Here is a 23,615-nt window from a genome sequence, read left to right as displayed (position 1 = left end):
TCCTTGTAGCTATGCCTGCAGTTCCCACTGCTATAATCAGGAGAATGTGCATCTCATAGAGACCTAATAGCAGGGAAACTGATCTTTAGTATGTGACCCCAAAACTGTGCTGATTTATAGTAAGCAACTTTGCCATGCAATGGCTTTTTAATATTTTATTTTTTTAAGTAATCTCTATCCCTGATGTGGGGCCCAACCTCATGACTCAAGAGTCACATGCTGTACTGACTAAACCAGCCAGGCACCCCTGCCATATAATATTACATTAGTTTCAGGTGAAAACAAAACAAAACAAAATAAAACAAAACAAAAACTGTGCACTAAGAAAACAATATTGGGGTGCCTGGCTCGCTCAGTCAGTTGAGGGACTGACTCTTGACTGTGGCTCAGGTCATGATCCCAGGGTCATGGGATCGAGCCCTATGTTGGGCTCTGCACTGAGTGTGAAGCCTGCTTAAGATTCTCTCTCTTTCTCTTTCTCTATCTCCCTCTGTCCTCTCCCCTTCTTGCTCTTTCTCTCTCTAAAACATGAAAGGAAGAAGGGAAAGGGAAAGGGAAAGGGAAAGGGAAAGGGAAAGGGAGGGGAGGGGAGGGGAGGGGAGGGGAGGGGAGGGGAGGGGAGGGGAGGGAAGGGAAGGGAAAGGAAGGGAAGGGAAGGGAAGGGAAGGGAATAATATTAAAATCCCTCAGGTCGGGGTGCCTAGGTGGCTCAGTCGGTTGAGTGTCCGACTTCGGCTCAGGTCATAATCTCAAGGTCCGTGAGTTCGAGCCCCACGTCGGGCTCTGCGCTGACGGCTCAGAGCCTGGATCCTGCTTCGGAGTCTGTGTCTCCCTCTCTCTCTGCCCCTCCCCCACTCATGCTCTGTCTCTCTCTCTCAAAAATAAACATTAAAAAAAAAAAAGAAAAGAAAAAAAATCCCCCAGGTCAACAAATATAAAATAAGAGGCACATTTTTAATAAACTTAATACCCTTTTATAATGTTTTGGCATCAGTAACTTTCTCTTCTCTCTTTACTAATGACTCTACATTCATTCAGAAAACCAATATCATACTAAAATTTTTCTTGAGCCTTTTGGGTTTACTTGCCAGCTTTTATTTAACAAAATCTTGTAACTGACCATCTTTACACATAAACCCTTTTATAATCTAGGAAAATATTTGTGATGTCTACTTCCAATTGTATTGAACTTTTTCTTTAATTCGTGGACAATTTTAGTTTTTTTTTATTAAAAACAAAATTATTTTCTTAAATATTTGGTATTACTTTTATTCCCTATTACTAACATCATCAATTTTTCACATTACAAAAAAAAAAATCTTGAATTTAAGTACAATATTTCCAAAATACAATAAGATAAACTAAATATATCACTCTTTGTAAAGTATATCCAATGTTCTACATTAAAAAAAAAAGACTTTGGTCCTCTGATTCATCTCTGTGAGAAAATTTCATTTATTAATAATAATGGTTATGACTAATTCTCAGTCATATTAAGTAAATCTATTTAATCCAGTCTTCCAGTTAAACTACTTCTATTTCCAATGCTAAATATAAATACTCATGTTTAGGAAAAAAAAAAGGAAGAAAGACTACACATTACCTAAGTCCTCCTTCAAATTATTCTAAGAAAGAAGTGCTAGAAGAGTTCTAAAAGATTCTCCCGTCAGTTAGGAAAATAAGAAAATGGTATTTATACACTGCTGGTTTATAATCATCACAGATCTAAAATTTGGCTCAGAATCCAGGTCAGCGTAAAAAGAAATGACTTAAGAACATCAAAAATACAGGTGCAGCTACAATTACATCTTTGCCCTTTTTTGTAGGGTGTGTCTTTGTTCTCACAGCTGGGAGAGTCGTACTTTAAATTTTCAACAAAGAAAGCCACCACATTAAAGAACTCTAGAAATTCCTAGAACCAAAACTGTAGCAATAACCATGCAATCTTTACTTGCCTTTCATAAAGATATTATGTGCTTTAATCTCCTGTTCATCTGTGCTCAACACATTTGGCAAAGAAATGAAAACAATGATTTGAAAACAAAGCTTAGGAAAGAAGAATCACATAAAATATCTTAATAACCAATATCTCTTAAGACTTTACATTCAATTGGGGGGGGGGAAGAATTGGAAAGAACGTCAGACATTCTGTTTCTGTCTTAAATTTTTGTTTTAATTACTCAATTTGAGTTTTGCCTAAAGGAAAACAAAAACAAAACAAAAACAATTAGGATCTAAATAAGAACAGTAATTTTGAACTCAAACTGCTGATTTTAATCTATTCATCTCCCTGCATGTATAAATGTGCTTTTTACCTCATGTTTTATCAGTTTCACAGCCATAATTTATACAAAACACACAGATGGTCTTGGAAATAGTAAAGTTTCAGATGTTACAACTTCCTAGCATATGGAACGCTATCGTGGATCATCATTTTGGCAGCATTTAAATGATTTTAAAATTATTTATACATTAACATGTTGGCATTGTTTCACAGCATTGGTATTGCAACTTTAAATGGTTTGATTCCTGATTGGAGGCACTTCTTATACTGACTCTACATTACTGACGAGTAGGGGAACAGAAGCCCTGTATTTACAGTAGATAGCACCCTCTGGACAGCAACGGGTAAATGAAGATCCAATAATGAATTAAACATTTTGGCATAAACCATAACATCTCTTCACATTTCATATATGATACAACAGGAGGTTCTAGGAATTATTACAAACCAAATTTACCATAGCAGTTTTAAACTGTTAATATCACAGAAAATGTACAGATACACACATACGCACACACACAAAAAACCTTGAAGTCTGACCTTTCAAAATGTGAGACTACAATCACCTTCATTTTTTTATCCATTATCTTAGATACAACATAAAAAGAATTGCTTATACTCTGTGTCTGATTTCAATCTTCCCAGTCTCTTCTGAACCAGTTCTTTGAGGTTTCAACCCCTTAACTCCACTGAAACTGCTCTTGCGAAGGTCATCAGCGACTGACCACCAAGTGGTTAAGCTGAATGATCAATTCCCAGTCCTTACATTATGTGTTGGAAGGGCTGCCACTGACTCAGTCTTTGTCACCTCCCTAACATCCTGTCTTTGCTTGGCTGTCCTCTGCCATCCCTCTTTTCTCACCCGCTCCCTCTCAGACTCCACTGCTCTTTCTGCCTCTTCTCCCTGAGGGCTAAACACTGAATCTCTTTTCCTTTCTACATGTAATCACTACCTTGGTGATTTCAGTCTCCTGGTTTTAAATAATGTGTACATAAGGATGATTCCCATATTCATCAGGATAAGCTACATTAGTCTATGGTAAGAAATGCTCCATGACTTAATACAACAAAGATTTCTCATTCATTTGATGTGTCTATCATGGAAAGACAGAGGTGTGGGATGGAAGGTTTGGGTACCCATAACTCAGGGATCCGGGCCCTTGAGTGTCCATGTTGTAGCTGTGCTACTTGGAACATGTCCTCCTTGGTTGCTACATGGCGAAGACAAAAAAGAGCTAGAGGCTCACTCGCTAGTATTTAATTTATTTAACTTCCATACACATCCCATAAAGCTGAACTAGTCAGATTGGTTGCCCAACAGCAAAGAAACTGGGCAGCAGAGTCTTTCATTTGCCCAGAAGCAGGGGGGATTGCAGAGTAATAAGTACTTGTCATGTCTGCCACAACTCAATTTTTTTCTCCAGCCTCAACCTCAACTCTGAATTTCTGACTCATGTTTCCAACTGCCTATTTGACATTTCTACTTGGATATCTAACAAGTACTTCAAAATTACAATGTCCCAAACTGAGCTCCTGATACTTCTAACCCCAAATCGTCTCTTTGTACAATAAGTGGCATCTCGATATTTTCAATTGCTCAGACCAATCAATTAAGGTAAGCCTGGCCTCTTCTCTTGTTCTTACAAGCCACATCCAATCTCTTAGCAAATTCTGTTGGCTGTAGCTTCACGGCAGATCCAGAATTTAACCACTCCTCACTACTTTCCCTCCTAGCAGAATGATCCAAACCACCATTTCTATCTTGCCTAGATTATTGAAAAAGCTCCCAAATAGTCTCTCTGTGTAATCACTGCTGTCCCTTCAGTGTGTTCTCAAGACAACAGAGGATTCTTCTGAGAAAACTCTGATGTTTTTCACTTCACTCAAGGAGGAAATCCAAATTATTTACAAGATCTATAAGGTCCTACACAGTCTGGCTACTACTGTTCCCCCAATATTAATTCCTACCAACCTCCCCTCTACTCAACACACACTGACCACTTTGCTCTTTTAAAAAAAAATGTGTGTAGGTAGGCCCCATGTTAGGGTCTTTAAACATATTATTTTGTCTGCTTACTTTTCCAGGTATTTGCAGAGTTCCCTCCCTCAATTTTTTCAGGTCTTCATGAGAAGCATTTTCTGGTCACACTATTTAAAACTGAAATCCCACCCCTATCTTAATTAATCTGTCTAGCCCTTCAGTATTTTTTATAGAACTTATTATAGCCTAGCATATTATATATTATACTATCTATTTTGGTTTTATCTATATAATCACTCACAGAATATAAACTCCAGACAGGGGACTTTCCGATTTCTGCTTAATGCTGCATCTCTGATGCTGAGAATTTTTTCATTAATTCATATTAAACACAAATAGATAATGAATCAGGACAGATATGAAGGAGGAAATGGGTAATAATGGTTTCAGTGTGTTTGAATCATTCAGGCAGGGAAATGGAAATTACAGATAATGGTCATTAGGTGACTTAAAATACGTTTTTAAGGCAAAGTTATTATCTTAATTGTACATAAATCTAAAAAGGAATCTGTTGTCACCAGTAAGAGAAGCATTTGTTCCTATGGTCTTTACTCCCCTGTACTCTTGACTTCACTTCCCAAAAACAATTTTCACATACAGTTCACTTTGCCATGTGACTTTTCAACACCTCTTAAAAGTACAGCTAGGTTATTCTCAGCCCAATCACTAGAATTCTAAAACTCCTTTGAGAGACTCATTCTAATTCAGATCACTGCAAGAAAAATACTTGATTTTCTTCAAGGTCCCTCAAACCTTGTCTACTATAACCTTCTTGATTTTATTTTTCCCTATTTAATTCTCATGCTAATCTGCTAACTGGTTGTTCAGAAATAGTGCAAACATTTATTAGGGCTATGGGGTCTGTGCTACAAATTTGTTTTTCTATACCTTTAGCAGTGACTTTTCCTTATACACATATTCTCCTGGGTACCTTTATTTATTTTTTTTTAAATTTTTAAATGTTTATTCATTTTTGAAAGAGAGAGTGGGAGAGAGAACAGGGAAGGCAGGGAGAGCGTGGGACACATAATCTGAAGCAGGCTCCAGGTTCTGAGATGTCAGCACAGAGCCTGATGCAGGGCTCGAACCCACAAACCATGATCTCATGACCTGAGCCAAAGTCACATGCCTAACTGAATGAGCCACCCAGATGCCCCATTCCTGGGTATCTTTAAATCTTGGCCAATGAATTCATAATACAGTGTATGTGCAAAACAAAGAAACTTGTAAAGGGCAATACTGTACAATCATAGAATCAATTAGAGTTCAGTTATTTGGGTGTTTCAGTAAACACTTTACAAGATAGAAAGAGGTCATAAAGAACCACTGATGTCAATAAAATGTATCATTACTCCAGAAGGCATACTCCGCTACGTGTATGACAGCAGGAATTTGAAATCCAATAATCAAGTCATGCAATTTTATTTTGAATGAGATAAATCCATCACTTAACCATCATTCAGAATGAGGTTTTATTTTTCAGGCACAATATTAAACTGTACAGAACACAAAAGCCATTTGAAAAGGAGAAAGAGATTAAAAAAAAAAAGTCCTGAAGTGACGTAGGACGCCTTTGGAAACATACCATATTATCGAATTTTTAACAATTTTTACTGTAGCATATGGAAATGTGATATGCCCTGAATTATAACAATACTTAAATCATGCATAAAGGTGTTAACTCTAAGACATTAAAGTAGAAATTATAATTTGCTTTTACTAATCTCCAAAATAAGCAACATGCATTTTCCTCACTCATTTTCATGTCCACCCAGGGAAAACTGAAATATGTTTATTTTAAAAGAAGCGCAAATGGGGGATATGTAACCTTTTTAAAACAAAACAAAACAAAGTACTTCACTTTTCTCTCTTTTCTTTGGTGAAGATATAACAGATCGATGAACGCCCCCCTCCGCTGAGTGAAATACTCACAGTTATTCGTTCATCTTTATCGTCCAGCGGAGAGCCATCTTTCTTCCATGAAATGGTGGGTTCAGGATGGCCTCGTGGAGGCTGGCATTCCATCACTGCAGGCTCCCCCACTGCCACCATGACATCGGAAGGATTTTGTCTGAAGTCATCCCGGAGTACTGCAGGAACAAGATTAAATCATTATACCCAATGGTGACATACACAGTCCTTATCTCCGAACTTCAGCAAGGAGACATTTATTATAATAAACTATTAGTAATAGCCACCTCAATATATCTTGGAGAATCTATACTTACTTAGAGACATATGCAACTTAATAAAGATATCTGGCCTTAAGCTACACAACAGGGATAATGTGATATTGTCTATGGGCCAGTGGACAAGTGTATTTTGCTATTTCGTGCCCTCACAATAGCATTTGGCTTATCGTTAAGATGCATTTCTTCTCTGCCTACTGTTCACATTTTCTCTTCCATGTACTAATGAATATAACTGAATCCTCCTTTCACTTACATGACACAGTGGGATGATGCTTTGTATTATTAAGTGAATTACATACACATACAAAGCGAAATAAATAGACTTCCAAACACACATTCAATTGAGTCATTTTAAAGATATTTCATATTAGTATATAAAAGTGCATAAGCATTACAGGGGCGCCTGGGTGGCTCAGTCGGTTAAGTATCCGACTTCGGCTCAGGTCGTGATCTCACAGTCCGAGAGTTCAAGCCCTGCGTCGGCCTTGGGCTGACGGCTCAGGGCCTGGAGCCTGCTTCGGATTCTGTGTCTCCCTCTCTCTCTGCCCCTCCCCTGCTCATGCTCTGTCTCTCTCTGTCTCAAAAATAAATAAAAACATTAAAATTTTTTTTAAAAAGTATATAAGCATTACAACTTAAATATACTTATTATAAAAACTTTAGATATAATTGCAAAATGACTATGTTCAAAATACTGTGTTTTTCTGTTATCACTGAGCCAACCAAGGGTTAGAAGGACCCAGTGATGATAACAGCACCACTACCAACTTGCATCACTTTGTATCTTCTGTATTTTTTGTTTGTAGTTGTTTTTTGGTAAATATTATTTCACTGAGTCCTTAAACTTGCTCAGGATGAGAAGTATTATTAACCTCATTTATGCTATTGACCCTATATTTTATTTTATTTTTAACACTGTATTTTAGAGGCAGAAACAGTTTATTACTAGGCTCCACTGGATACTAATGTGATATTAACATACTACAAAACAGGCACTATTGTTCACTTTGTAACCATTAAAATAAAATGTGGAAAATAAACCAAATCTGTATTTCAAAAACAGTTCACACAGCAAAATTGTCCTCTGTATCTTGTAAACACAAAGAAATCATGAATTCTTTGGCATGAGTTAGTCTTAAAACACGACTCCATCGTTTACTTGAACATAACCTCTCTTTCCACATTTACACAGCAGGCATGGAGATACATGCTTCAGTGCGAAGTCTAAAAATGTTATCTTTCTCCCACTCCATTTTCTCCCAGTGTGTAATAACATGTGAACAATTTTAGTAATCGTATTTAAGATGGTACTTAAAATGTTCATTGGTATGTTCAGTGCATAGGTTGAAGTGATAAATGTTATTTATCTTTTGAAATCTGTTGAACTAAACATTTGGTACAACAACTTTATACTGGAACGAGTGTCTTTCCATTGCAGCGACATTTTAAAATGCTTTCACGGATGAAGCACTACACTGTAGAAAACTTACACTCAGACTATCATTTCAAAAGTCACGCTAAATTTTGGCTTCAAAACCTCAATCAAACTTACAGGCTTACAAAATGCTGTAGTTTTCTCTTGTAATTCTCTACTTTTCCTTCCTCTATACCAGCTAAGTATATGAACACAACTGGGTAAGCTTTAACATCCACTCAAACAAAAACGTTTTTCATCTACATATTGAGACAACTTGGGACACAACATGACTATGTTAACACTTGGAAAATAAGACTTCAAAGAGGAGACTTTGTCCTCCTCTTAGGCAAGAACAGTAAAAGGAAAAAGAAAAGCGAATATAATTGTGTCACACTGTTGTGATTCTAATTTTAATACTGTACATTATTTACTAATAAAATACATAGACACAAAACTAAATCTGGTTGAACTGAAAACTCCAGCTACTGTTACCACAAAGTAAACAACAGGGTTTGAAGACTTTCACTACTTATGAACTTATATTATGATTAGGTGTTAAAATGTACCACATTTAAATGTAAGGTTTATAGAAAAAGCAAATGAATTGACCTTAACAAATACTATGTGCCTTTACGGGATTACATTATTAATCTAAGATAACACCTCTGAAAAATTTTAACACCCTTGAAACATGCAAAACGAAAATACTTTTCAAATAAAAATAAATAATTTGCACAATTTTTCTACTTGGTGAGCTTTTAAAACCAACTTAGTAACACTATATCTTATTTAAAAAATTGAGATCATATCTCAAACCAATGAATAATAAAATGTCTTTCAGAAATATCAAAGGTCTAAGATAAATCAAGTTTTTTTTTCATTTACTATGTTATTTGAGTTTTTACAGTATAGAATGAAAAGCTAACAAAATGTAATCCATTAAAGATTGTTGCTTAGATAATGCTCATGTAATTATTTTTGCAGCTGTAAAGCATAAAACTCTAGTATTGCCTATGGCTATACGCAGCCCTGCACAGTTATGAATTTAAGATTTTTTTTCCCTCTATTCTATAAAAGCAACTTTCTTCCTTGCACTTGCCCTGAACATTTCCTTTTGGGGAAAAATTGTTTGTGTCACATTATAAAATGGTATTAACTTTTAGTTAAATTATCCAATTTTCTTAATTCACGTGTATATTTAAGTAATGAAAAACTGAATTCAAATGATGGGCAACATTATGGCAGAAGAGCCAACGGTATCCATAAGTATTCTCAAATGCAATTCATTAGAAAAATCTCTCCTTCCCTAACATCACTATTAAACTGAATGCATATTTTGATAAGTGTGAAGTAATATGAATAGTATGAAATTCTAAAGTCTGGAACTAACTTTTGAAAAGATTTAATATTGATTTGAAAAAGAGCAAATAATATAGATACAACAGATATCCAAGTAGATATCACATAAAAAGTTATTTTTAATATTAAAAAAAATTTTAATGTTTTATTATTTATTTTTGAGAGACAGAGACAGAGACAGAGTGTGAGCAGGGGAGGGGCACAAAGAGAGGGAGACCCAGAATCCGAAGCAGGCTCCAGGCTCTGAGCTGTCAGCACACAGTCTGACGTGGGGCTCAGACTCACAAGCGATAAGATCATGACCTGAGCCAAAGTCGGACACTTAACCAACTGAGCCACCCAGGCGCCCCTAAATGTTATTAAACAAACCACTGCTCATCCTAATCCTACATTTCTTCCACCTTTATGTAATTGTTTTATGTTCATTGGTTGGTACATAGAATTTGGTTCAACCACATTTCAGTCTTTCTCTTTCTGTTAAATTAGAAAAAAAAAATTATAAGCCTCATTAAATGTTTGAATCTCCTAGAAGTTATTTGTGTAAAAAAACAGCTAAGATTTGTCCTTTAAAACAAAACAAAACATACAACCATTGGTCTTTCTGAAAAATTATATTACAATTTTAATATAATTCTCAAAATAAGTAAACATGTTTTCGGAAAAGGATTCTAAAATTTAGGGTTGAATTTGCAATCTATTTGGGTAATGTTGAGGAAACTGGGAGCAACAGGAAAAAAATGTTAAGCAGATGTTAAAAATGTTTGAAGTATTATGGAGACTCTTTTAGAATCCCATGGGAAATTTTAGAACTTAATGAAACATAAAATTATAGAACAGGCGCTGGTCTTTGACAACATTTAATCCTTTAAGGAGAGACAACTGTGTCCCAAGAAACTGTCACTAGCTTGTGTTATTTCTCAGGAAGAGACCAGGAGAAAACAGGGATGTCCTGTTTTCCAATGCAGAGCTTTTTTCTTTGTTTTGAACATGTCAATATTTTACTATTAAATGCAATTTACCTATCTAATCAACTGTATTTCCATCAAATCCACTCTGTTATTGCAGAAGGCTTGCCAGTGATTGTACATCAGTATATTGCAGTCTCATGTCTACCCAATTTCAGTAAGGTTCTTGTGCTCCTGAAATTAATTTTGCTCCCTAATCATGTTGTGAACACCTGTGAACCACAATGCCTTCAGCTTCATGAGTCACAGAATCTTGGTGCTGTTGGGGGACTCAGAGATGGGTGATCCTAACCTTTTCTTTTAGAAATCAATCATCTAAGGCTCCTCAGAGGGAAGGGAAGCAAGTCGCATAAGTAACAATGATAACATGAACAATACAATAATAATGCTAGCAATGGCCAACAATTAATGAACATTAGTTTTATAAGGAACCACACCAAGTATCCACTCACTGAGTCCTCACAACAAGGCTAAATAGCATGAATTTATGCTTTCATTTTAAGAAGAAGAAATTTGTAAAGATTTAGTAGCAGTGCTAGAACACAGATCTTTTGTCCACCAAGGACTCTTCTCTATCAACTTGCCTACCTATCTGGTCTTATCTGAACACAATGTTCACAATTCTAAATATACAAACATCATGATATAATTAATATTTCAGCCCCTTTCCATTGGAACAGGAGTTAAATGAGAAATTTCTCTTCTGACAGTCAGCTGGCTCTCTTTGACTATTTTATGCATTCTTATGTTTTTGGGTTTTTTTTCCAGATTTTTCCACGTTTGGAAGACATCACTTCAAACCTTCAGTGGGATGTTGAGATTAGAATTCATCATTCAGGTTAGTATGTTGTACTAATTCTTCTCAATAATTCTGCTTTTATTTCAACAAAATGACTTAAAAAAGCTGTACAACAGTAAGTGTTTTAATTAAATATGAACATTTTAATTAGAAGTAGGTATCTTGGGGAAAAACAGAGGACAATAATACGCAGTTCTGGGATTTTTTTTTTCTACTTAAAAGACTTCTTAGTCAATTAAACCTTGCAGCAAAGAGTAGTAAACTGTCAACTGGGAAAAGAAAATAATATATTAATAAAATCCTTTAAAATTAGGGTATAATAGAGGAATAAATAAAAGAGGACGATATTCTCAAAGACGTTTAGTAACAGCATGCCTGTTAAAACTGTCCACTTTAACTGCTTTCAAAATTACCTATCACCTACCTAATCTTTAATTTTGAGTAGAGATTATTCACTTCTATGATACTTCTAGTTGTCCATCTAAATGTCCACTTATATGCTGAAATTAATAAGCGATATCTAATGTCAATAATTTCAAAATAAGTATCATCCTTCCATTTAACAAATCTGTGCTGAACACATACTTTGTGCTTGGCACTTACATTATAACTTTGGTACTTTCTTTGCAATGAAGTTTATATAAATACAGATTTCAGTCAAGAAATAACATTAATCTTCATATTGTCAAAAAATGGCAATATGATAGGGTTTTATTGCAAGGTATTTTGTATTAAGATATACAATACAAATCTTGGGGAGCTAGGTACAAAATACAAAATTGGGGAGCCAGATAAGTAAGTATATCATAAAGGTTTTTAAAACCACTTACATTCCTACTTAGTAAGCTCACGGCATTATCCAAAAGAACAAAGTGTCAGCTCGGGCACAAATGTGTTCATAACTCTTTAACGTCCTTATTTTACAATTTTTTTTAGGGTAAGCTTTACGCCAATGTGGGACTTGAACTCATGACCCAGAGATCAAGAAAGAGTTGCATGCTCTACTGACTAAGCCAGCCAGGTGCCCCCAAACTCTTTAACACTTCTTAAAAGAATAATTCCAAACTTTTAAAAACAGTTCAGCAAAGATTAATTTACAGAAAGATATCGTAACTCATTGAAGAGGAGAATTAAAATAACATGTAAAATAATACTCCATGAGGTATTATCCATCTTATACTATCATCTTCTAAAGCTAAGGAGTTTGATTTTTAAGAGGAGGCAAGCAAACATCAATTCTGTACAAAGTTAGGATTTCACTATAACTGTTTTCCTAAAGGATACATATTTACTTTAAATGTTGGCACTGAATACTTCTATGAATACTCTTCAATAATTATGTCATCTTCTACTTGTGTTTTTTATAGCATGCAACTTTATTTTTAAAACTTAAATTATGCTTTGGTTAAGATCCTGGAAGAAAATATGCTGGTAAAAGCATTTATTTTCTTAACTACTGGAGCTTTTGAAGATTTCACAAACCTCTTATGCCGTACCCTAAGAAAGAGCACATATTTTAAAACAAATTATACATTCTGAAGAAGTTAAATAGTAGAGATGGATTTCAAACACCATTCAACTTTAACTAACAATGGATACAGAATATTACAAACAGAAGAAGCTAGTAGTGGAATAAAATTAATGAGTAGTAGTTTGTTTATTTGCTTGTTAATAGAACACATGATGGAAGAATAAGCTTATGTAGACACAGTTGCATTCCTCTGTGTTCTGCTCGGCTTCAGGAACGGGGGCACCCAATGCCAGGTCTTTTAATGATCAGAATTACTTTCAGGTTGCATCCAAGGTTAAGCCACATTCCCACTTTGCAGAGACATGCATACCATAATGACCCTTTCTATGAAAAGCTCTCATGGCCGTCTGCAGTCCATACTTCATGGATTAATCACTTCACTTCAGGAATCAACAACAATACAAGATCTTCATTAGCATTCATTACTATGGCACTAAGTCATCAAGACAAAGGGAAGGCAAGTTTAGCATACTACCTTAAGTTAAAATCTGTAGTGTATTCTAGAGAAAGGTGTACATCAATGAAGATCAGCATTTAAATAGCTAACATTCAGCAGACTTGAATCTGGTGTATCACAAAAAAAAAAAAAAATGTACTGCCAAAGTAAGTCAAGGTGCTAAAATCCTAGATTCTACCTTAAAGTAGCTCACTAGATGTTTGCATTGTATATACTTTAAATTCACCTATAAATTGAATTAATTTATTAATGAAGAAAATATAGCATTTATAAAGCAGCATCTTATATGGTATTACTTGTAGTTGTGTTTATTTTAGTAGTCAAAAAAAACATAAAAGTCAGGAGTTTCACATCCTTCCACTGTGCTGTGATTTCAATAGGTATATTCCCAATGACTCAGTTATTTCCATACAAAACAGAGTTTTACACTCTATCTTGTTAGTGTTATTATGAAGACTAATTATTTAGTGTTTGTACAGGACTTGCCATTTATATGGTGCATTACATTTGCAAAGAAGTATTACTGTTAGTCACTATGCAAGAAATTGCCAAATTTCTCAGCTGCCAGTACAAATGGAAAGGAGGACAAAGAATGCCATTGATGAGGACTTCTAAGTGCCAGAGCAAAAGTCACACTCAGGAGTAGCTTGGCAGGGTTAAAAAAACACAGACAGAATGAGGCTATCTGAGCCATGGGACCCTGATTGGGGCAAGACAGGCATGGGTTCCTTCTTTTATGAAATCCAATTTTGTATTTAGCGCCCTGCACTCAGAGAGTCCTTGATCAAAGGAATATACTCATATATTTATTGTCTGGCTCTTTGTATTCAAATGTCAGCTCTAGAAGAACTGGGAATTGTCTTTATCACTCTGTGTATCCGGTGCACAGAACAATGCCTAAGACATGGTAGGAATTCTGTAAATGTTTCCGATATTCCTTCTGTGTGCTAGATATTATGTATGAAACGGTACTAAAATTGGCATGAGTCCCACACCAACGGTGCTCCAGGTATTGGGGAATAAACAGGCAATATTCAAATAAACACAAACATACAACTATAGTTGTAATACATGCCTTGAAGGAACAGGATTGAATGCCCTGTGAGAAACTAATGAGGGACATAATTTAGACAGCAGGTGAGGGAACACTGAGGAAGTAACAGTTAAGCTGAAGCCCAAAAAAACAAGTAAAATGTATCCTAGGGAAGTGCATAGCAGGCAGAAATAACGCAGGTTGAAGAAAAAAACTCGGTACAATCAACAAATGAGAAAAGACTCAGACCCTGTGTTGTGGGCCAGGTTAGCAGCTATGCAACAACCTGAGGTTGGCAGGGGAGGTAGTGGTCAGTTTTCCTGTCCACAACAGCCGTGATAAAAGGGTCAGCTTTTATTTTAATTCCCATGGTAAGCACTTCAGTGGCTTTTAAGCAGAGCTGTCGCATGAGGGAATTATCATATTTAAATATTCATTATAGCTACCCTGTGAATGAAATGGAGAGGAAAATAAGAATGGAACTGGAGAGACCAATTAGAAGGCTATTGCAGTAATTAAGGGAAAAATGATGGTTTTATACTGTTAGGGTGACACTGGATTTGGTGCAAAGGGGAGAACAGAAGTGTATACTGGAGGTAAAAATCAAAATGACTTCTTGAGTAGCTGAAGTTGACAGAAATAAAGATGTCAACAATGATACCCAGGTTTCTGATCTGAGTAACTGAACATGCCACTTTTTTTACTTTATAATTTTTTAAATATTTTCTTTTTTTTTAACGTTTATTTATTTTTGAGACAGAGACAGAGCATGAACGGGGGAGGGGCAGAGAGAGAGGGAGACAGAATCTGAAGCAGGCTCCAGGCTCTGAGCCATCAGCCCAGAGCCCGACGCGGGGCTCGAACTCACTGACTGCGAGATCGTGACCTGAGTTGAAGTCGGACGCCTAACCGACTGAGCCACCCAGGCGCCCCAAATATTTTCTTTTTTAAATTAATCTCTACACCCAACACGGGGCTCAAACCCACAACCCCAAGATCAAGAGAGGCACACTCCACTGATTGAGCTAAGCCGTTACCTCTGAACATGCCATTTTTAAGGTATAAGAGGATAAATAGAAATATACAAATAAATCTTTCATTGAGAAGGAATAGGAAAATTTTGTGTGTGTGTAATAATTTGAGACTATAGGAATAATATGAAAACTATTTTATTGATTAAAAAATATGGTTTTGGGGCACCTGGGTGGCTCAGTGGCTAAAGTGTCCACGTTTGGCTCAGGTCATGATCTCACAGGTTCGTGAGTTCAAGCTCTGCATCTGGCTCTGTGCTGACAGTGCAGAGCCTCCTTGGGATTGTCTCTCTCTGTCTCCCCCTCTGCCTCTAAACAAACAAACAAACAAACAAACTTAAAAAATAATTATAGTTTCAAATTCTGTATTTAACACAGGACTGATTTTTACCTGTCCAGACCTCTGTACTATTATATTCCAAATCTGAACTGCTAACTGATAATATCCTTTGATCAATTAATCTATATTATAACTTTTAAGATGACAAATTTTAAGTTAGTTTGATGCATATTATATTATTTTAACTGAAATACTAAACAAAACTAATACATTTTGGTTATATAGACATATACAAATTTATATATGCATATATATGTGATATATATGCATATGTATATGCATATGTATATGCATATATATATGTATATATATGTATATATGTATATATATATGCATATATATATCACACATATATGATATGTGTGATAATGGTCATATATATGACCATTAATAACTGGTGTTTCACGATGATATCCACACTTGGCAGCAAATTGTAGTAAAAACTCATTCGGTTATTTTGTTTGGGGAATAAAACACCTCAAAACATTACAGGGTACTTCTCAGGACTGCCATAAACTAAGCTCAAATTACTATTTAAGTATAAGAGAATCAATAGCATATTAAATGTTAATTACATAATTAAAATAATAAGACAGTTCACATTTGTCAGAAATTTACACAATCTTTAAAGCATAATAAAGTTCTTTGGGGAAATGCTGAGTCATCAAACTCTTAAGCATTTGTGATTCACTCATTTATCCATTCAAAAAATTACAAGGCACTATGTTTGGAGGGGGTGACTAAACGATAAACAAGACATAGTTGATCTCTGCATTCAGAGCATTTATTTCAGGGTTTTTCCTCTCTCTTTTTTTCCTTTCATCACAGAATGCTTTGTTCAACTGAAACTTTAGACAAAAATTTAATATGCAAAACAGATAAAGGGGGTATGGTTTCACTTCCCCATCTGGGGCTGTTCTGCAGAAGAATTCAGGCCTAATGTTAAAATGACAGATGAGTGACTGGATACATTTCCCTAGCTCCTGTACTGATACTGTATGCAGCTAGTAGGTGATAAACATAGGACTTGGACCGGGATTCACTTGGATACCAGAGTCTGAGTTTTTAGCACTAAACTTGACCAGGCTTCTAAGAGAGGCATATTCAGACCTCAATCTGTCTTCTTGGTGGTTGATCAGAGAACTCCACTTTGGTGCTATGTCAAAGCACATCCAGCTTTCCCTGTCACACTGAAGTGAAATGTGGAGGAGGTTTTTCATTCCTTGCATTTAAAAAATGCCTTAAAATAGGCCTATATTACTATCGCTTATATAATCACAACTTCATATAACTCCTCCATTTCCACCTCACCTCCAATTACAAATGAAGACCCAAAGTCAGGAGCTAAAAGGACTCAAGTTGCACAGTGAGTTACTGGACATAGCAGGACCAAAACCATGAAACAACTATTTTCATAAAGACACATTTTGTTGACGTGTCTGAGAAAAACTGGAATGTTTCCTAATTAAAATATTTCCTGGGAAACAAAGGTGATTGTAAACAAACAAACAAACAAAAAAACAGATGTTCTTTTACCCTCTCAAGGCCAAGATGCCAGCAGCTAAACAGGAGAAGGGCTAAAAAGGAGTTTTCACATTTTATGGAAAGTCTAATCCTTAACAGTCTCAAGGGAGAAAAATCCTCACAGTTTAAAATGATCTCGTTAAAACCTCCCTAGTAATTGGGAAGAGCTGGACAAAATAGCTACTGGATAAAACACACACACACACACACACACACACACACACATTCTCACTAATGTATCTTTGTGCAGCATAATTAAGATTGTCAATTATAACATCTCGCCCCCACCCCCAACTGCAAGGAATAGTGATAGGAAAAAAAAGCAGTCTAAAAAGCACATACAGAGACACATCAACTAAACAAAAAGGGTCTTTAATTGGTGACAATCTGCCCTAAATCACTGTGACTATTTCCCAACATAATAACTTTCATATCTGTTAATTCCTTGTATCTTCCCCGATCACAGGCTGTCTGGGGCTTCAGAATAATAATGCCAAGTATCTAACAAAGCTTTCAATCTCCAAGGAACATAACAAATATGCAATCGTGTAGCTGTGTGAGCTGCCTTTGCTAACAAACTATTATAGCCCTTGGGAGAGTTCACTCAGCCTTCAGCTCCTTGGCAGACAAAGTTGAAGACCTCCTTTTGTTGATAACTGGAGTCATGCTAACAAACCCTGACTTCAGGTTGCTAGACATTCAATTAGTAGAAAAGCAAATCATTTTATAACTTCTATTAAGGATGCCATTTTTACCAGTTACACTCAGGGTTTTATGAAATATAAACTTTATGCTTCTTCAGGAAGTATTAGAAGCGAGAAAGAAATTGAACACAATAAAAAACAGCTCAATAAAAATAATGCTTTATCAAAATAAAATCCTTAATTATGAATCATTGCTAATTGTGTGTGTGGTCCTATTTTTATATCAGATATCAGAAATGGAAACTGTTTACAATGGAAGTTGATTCTGTACTACAAAAGGTACATGTCCCATGGCTCTTCACCTGAACACAATGTAAATCTCAGGTGAGTTTACTGTATGCAAAACACCTGTAATCACCAGCCAAGAGGCTAAGCCAAGTCCTGGAGAGCTACCGAGGTAATGAGCTCGTGAAGCGATAAGAAACTCGGCCAAAGATTCCTCCCAAAGGTTTTAGTTCAGAGCAGCCAAACATTGCTTTGTAATTCCTTTTTTAAGATCATAACTCTTAGATATTAAGAAACGTGTCACATGTTGTCGGCTTATTGCACCTGAGAAGGCCTAATTCATTGGTCCTCACAAACCCTTTTACTGGTGTCCCCTCCAATAATTTGAAAGACAATGTACTCTTCTCATACTTAAAAATTGATATTTAAAAATGTAAATGGTTGCAGTATTTAAAATTTCTGGCATAACATAAACATTAAATAAAAAAAATACTGTTCTTGCCTCTTCTCAGGACATCTGGTCAACCATAAAGACTGCCAGGAGTTGATGCTCACCGTGGTCCATTGAAATGTACGTATACAGAATATCGAATAGATCTACATATTTACATATATATATATATATATATATATATATATATATACATATTCATATGCTTTTGTGAGTTGTAAATTTTACATTATTCATTTTTAAATCTCTTTGGATTTGCATCTCCATTCTAATTCCTCCCCGATTTTATCCCCATTCAACATGCTTTTATGCTTGAAAGACTTATTGCTTCTGCCTACTGATCAACCTATCACTATTCTCAGCTTTGAAATAAGGCACTGTGGAACTATTCTTGTGTTTGCTGCCAGGGAGCTTTCTACACCTCTGCAGGTGCACCACAGAAAAGACTCTGGATGCCTGAACAGCATGTTTTTGTTTATAAAGTGCAAGAAGGGCATTATGAAAGGCAAGGAGGGAAAGGGGAATTTCCACAGCAAAGGCACTTTCAGGCATATCAGTTCTAAGAATGCTAGCGCGAGAGAGTGAGAATCCATCTAATGCAAAACCATACCATCATACACTTTTGAAATATGTAGGTATTCTGGTTTGAAGACCTCAATAAAGCCCCCACTGCCCCTTAGTCTAGTCATCAACTTTGAAGAAGTTAGCAACTCATCAATATTACAATTGGAGCCACTACGCATAGGCCCAGCATGTATAGATCCTCCTTCATGAACATGAAGTAACTACTCTGAGGAAAATTTTGGTTACATTTCATAAATTTGAGCTGATGCTTCTTGTTTTTCCTATTTCTGATTATAAAATTTAAAGCAAAACAAGCTAAATGTAATTATTAACTTCAGTGACTTGAGTAAATTATCTAAGGCTTCAGATCAAAGTATAATCTTAACTGATCAACAGTCAAAACAGAATCCAATGAACACAAACTCAATCTAATGGGTAAAGAGAGCCAAATGCTTTCTCTGGAAATTTTACAAAAGACCTCTGCTTATAATGAGGAACCAATTGTTCCTGGGACCAGGTTAGCTGCCTGGTCTTTGAAAATATCCTAAACCAACTTAAAGAACCATAAAGACATTAGTAACTTTAAGGAACTTAAATAGGAAGAATCCTCTGAGTTCCTCTGCAATGCTGACAAGTTTTGGATTACTGTTCTTCTTTAACATACCCCAGTTGGAACAGCAACATTTCTTGTAAATTAAACAAATGTACAAGGTTTTGTTTTTCTACAAAGGAGCAGCTGTTACTTCTGCTTTTTTGACTATTTTTACATTTTTTTTTCCTTTTCTTCTTAGAGTTTATTTTTATTTCTGAGAGAGAAAGAGAGAACGAGAGAGAGAGAGAGAGAGAGAGCGAGCATGTAAATGAGGGAGGGGCAGGGAGAGAGGGATATGGAGAATCGGAAGCAGGCTTCATACTGCCAGTGCAGAGTGGGATGCACGGCTCGAACCCACGAACCATGGGATCATGACCTGAGCCGAAATCAAGAGATGGACGCTGTACTGACTGAGCTACCCAAGCACCCCAAATCCTTTTATTTTCTAAGTGCTAAATTTATTACTTTGTTATTGTATTGAACAAAGTAGTTTATAAAATCAATAAAATAAAAGCCAATAAAATCTCTGATTATCATGCAACTTTTGTATATATTTTAAATATATTCATAAACCTGTTTTCTAAATATTTGTTAGGCGCTTTGACATATACAGGTTCCCTCTCAACATCAAAACTTCTTTAAGAGCTGCAATACAAATTAAATAAAGAATGACAACTTCAGCTGGCAATTTTTAATTCTGTATACCTTCTCAGCTATTAGGACATAGAGAATTATTCATGGTGTATAACCTTACAACTTGCAATTAGTGATAATTCATTTTGACCAAAGGAGGCATACTCAGTGACATTATAATTTAAAATACTCATTAAAGTTTGATTTCTAAAATCAATATTATAACTTCCTATGGACAAAAATAAATATTTTTTTACATTATAAAGTTCAAGATTTTTAGAGTAAGCTTGATGCTAAGTTACTCTGATGTTTCTATTCTTAATTGTATTTATTCAATCTCGAAGGGCCCAATTTCATTAACTCTCATTACTGAAATTCACATTTGTTATCAAAATGGGAATATTTACTTTATAAATAATAATGCAAGAATACATTTTACTGCTAAAGAAATCATAAAACATTTTTCCTAGGTCTAAACATGCTTTCTTAACTCTTTTCACAGATATCTTTAGGAAAGTAAATAATGGACCCACTTTAAATGCATGATTATGTTTAATTGACAATGACCTATGATTTAGTAGAAATGGAGTCCTAAACTTACAGGCATCATGGAGCAATCCCAAGGTCTTAATGAGCAAAATAATGAGTCATATCAAGGATTATATATTGTTTTTTTTTAAGGCATGAAAAAACATCAAATGCCCCTTTGACCTAAATACTAAAATTCAGGAAATAATGAAATTAAAAGCACATTGTTGCTCTTACTCAGAATCATATTTCTATTTGCTATTTTGTTTTTGTTTAACCATTTTAAGTTCATTGTTTCAAAAGAGAAGTTTATGTAAACATATAATAATCTGAGATACAGATCACTTAATGTAAAGATGTCACTAAACAAATGATGTGGCAACATTTCTTAATCACACATTTCTCAAATTATTTTTTTCTTTTGTCTTCCCAAGGTCAGAGCTAGAGAAAAATTTTTGCTTGTATCATGCATAACAATTTCCTCTTTAACTTCCACAAACATAAAAGGTTTTCATATGAGGAAAAATCAACTATGTTTAATTTTTCTAATTGAAAGTAGACCATTTCAAGGATTACTAACTTTACTGTCTTTACTAATCAATTTATGCTGTTTAAACACTTAAGTAACAAAAATAATGCCATTTCTCTTTGCTTAGAAACAAAAGAATCAAAGGAAAGGCATTGAAAGCTTCATGACCAGAAAAGGAAAAACCACAACCAGTAATTATGCAATGTTCTAAGATTTGAGGGGATCACAGACATGCTGAAAAAGTAATTAAATATCGAAGAGAATATGAAATAAGCACCATACTACATGATAAGTGACACAAGAGACATGCATTTTACTCCCAAGCAGTATAAATAATTGACAGCTCCTACAATCATAATTAATTGATCTAAGTAATCCTTGAAAGAAACATATTACCACATTCCTAACAAAGATAAGAGCTGGCAATAAGATTGGCAATTAAAATAGCCTAGATGGCATTGTATGGTCATATAAATTCAAGGTTGGTAGCAAAACAGCAAAAATAAAGACAGAAGAAAACCAAATTAATAAATACATTTCTAGTAGATTTGTTTTGGAACCTGAGTGGCTAGACAATGCACTGGAAGCATTTATAGCAAATAGCATAAGGCTTTCTGTACTCTGAAACTGCTCTTAATATTTTAATTCATGAACCCGGCCTCTTATTTAAGTAATTTAAAATATGTGATTCTTTATCATCTTTACCATCAAAAAAAAATCCATACCTTAAGCTTCCAAATTATAATCAAAATTTAAACATAGTTTGAAGTAACTGTAACTTTTATTTCTGATTTAAGCAATCTCTATGCCCAACATAGGGCTTGAACTTATAACCCCAAAATCAAGAGCTGCATATTCTACTGACTGAGCCAGCCAGGCATCCCCAAGGAACTGTAACTTTCAGCTAACCAAGTTCACATACCTTCATCATGATGAGATAACACACGCCCTCAAACAGATGTTACGAAATCACACTATTTTCTCTTCACACTAACATCACTGATCTTTGGCCTTTTTATGTATTCATATTTGTTTTATTTCAGTAAACAAACATTTGGCTTCCTACTATGTGGGACTCCTTTAAAGATTAAGTCTCCATCTATGATTCTGCCAATGGTGAAACCACCTATAAGACTTTACTCTCCCGGGGTGGCTCAGTTAGTAAGCATCTAACTAAGGATCCGACTAAGCATCCGACTCTTCATCTCAGCTCAGGTCTTGATATCAGGGTTGTGAGTTCAAACTCTGTGTTGAGCCCCACACTGAACATGCTGGACATGCTAGATGTGAAGCCTACTTAAATCAAACAAACAACAAACAAACAAACAAAACTCTTTAGTCTCCTGGAATCCTCAGCCTACCTTCCCCCCACCCCCACCCCCCATCCTCTTCAGCCTCTGCATTTCCCCCCTGCAAGCCCATTTTCCACTCCTTCCTTAGACCTTATAGGCTGGAACTCTGTACTTAAAGGAATTTAAAACCCACATTGAGAGTATGAGCGGGTAATCAGGTAAGGCTAGAACGTGAACTAAAAGGTGTTTTTTGTTGTTGTTGTTGGAACTTTAAACAAGATCACTTTTATCCCCCCACACCCCACTCCTAGTAATCATCATTTTAGTCTCTATTTTTTAGGAAGGTGACTCCTTCCATTGCCACATAAGTGATAACGTACAGTATTTGTCTTTGTCTTCTGACTTGTCTCACTTAGCATGAGGCACCCGAACTCTGTCCATATTGTCACCAATGGATATGGATTTTCAAAAGACAACTGTGCTTCATCTTAAAAGTAAAGGAAAAATTTTAATAGATTCTCAGTTTATTTTTTTATTTTTTTTTATTTTTAAATAGATTCTCGGTTTAATTCAGCAAGAAAGATTCAGTCATATGTTCTAAAGTTTTATACTTTGGAGGCATGAAAGAGAGAAAAGACAGGCAGCTCAATGTAAATTCCATGATCTTATTTTATATGTTTATTACTTTGAATAATAGCATGATTTAGTTAAAAGGAACTTAAAGATCTTTGTAGTCCAAGTCTCTTTCATTTTAAAGATGGAAATACTTTGTTTAATGCTGTAATAACCCAAATAGGTTAAGAAAGTCCATTGATTTCCAATTAGATTATCGTTATCTACTGACAACTACAAAAGAATCCAAAGATAACAAAAAGCTTTCAATTATTCCTTTTTTAAAATTTGAAATGGAGGTGAGAGTATTTCTAAGCAGCTCTAACTAGGGCTTTCATGGAAAGTCCTTGGAAACGACAAGATTGACTCAAGGTGGTTCACTGGGGAGAGGCTGCTCATTTTATAGTTAGCCCCAGAGGTCAGCCCCAGAAACCCAACACTTAGAAGATAATTACAGTAATATATTAAATCATAGCACTGTATTAAGCATTAACCATGTGAGGAAATTAACT

At 35.4% G+C, this 23,615-nt stretch overlaps 1 protein-coding gene across 1 annotated transcript in view; it reads right to left on the bottom strand.

Moving 5' to 3' along the window:
• Positions 1–23,615, bottom strand: part of ROBO1 (roundabout guidance receptor 1) — a 507,959-nt gene that overhangs the window by 133,843 nt on the left and 350,501 nt on the right. Inside the window, exon 3 of the mRNA XM_047100460.1 lies at positions 6,258–6,415. Coding sequence (XP_046956416.1) covers positions 6,258–6,415 — 158 coding nt within the window. The remainder of the gene's footprint in view (positions 1–6,257; positions 6,416–23,615) is intronic.

Source organism: Lynx rufus, unplaced genomic scaffold (genome assembly GCF_022079265.1).
Source record: "Lynx rufus isolate CCGP_SWC_20201006 ecotype Redwood Valley unplaced genomic scaffold, mLynRuf1.p SCAF_5, whole genome shotgun sequence".
Classification (NCBI taxonomy): Eukaryota; Metazoa; Chordata; class Mammalia; order Carnivora; family Felidae; genus Lynx; species Lynx rufus.
The sequence above is the reverse complement of the archived record's forward strand: the minus strand, read 5'-3'. Positions and strand labels throughout refer to the sequence as shown.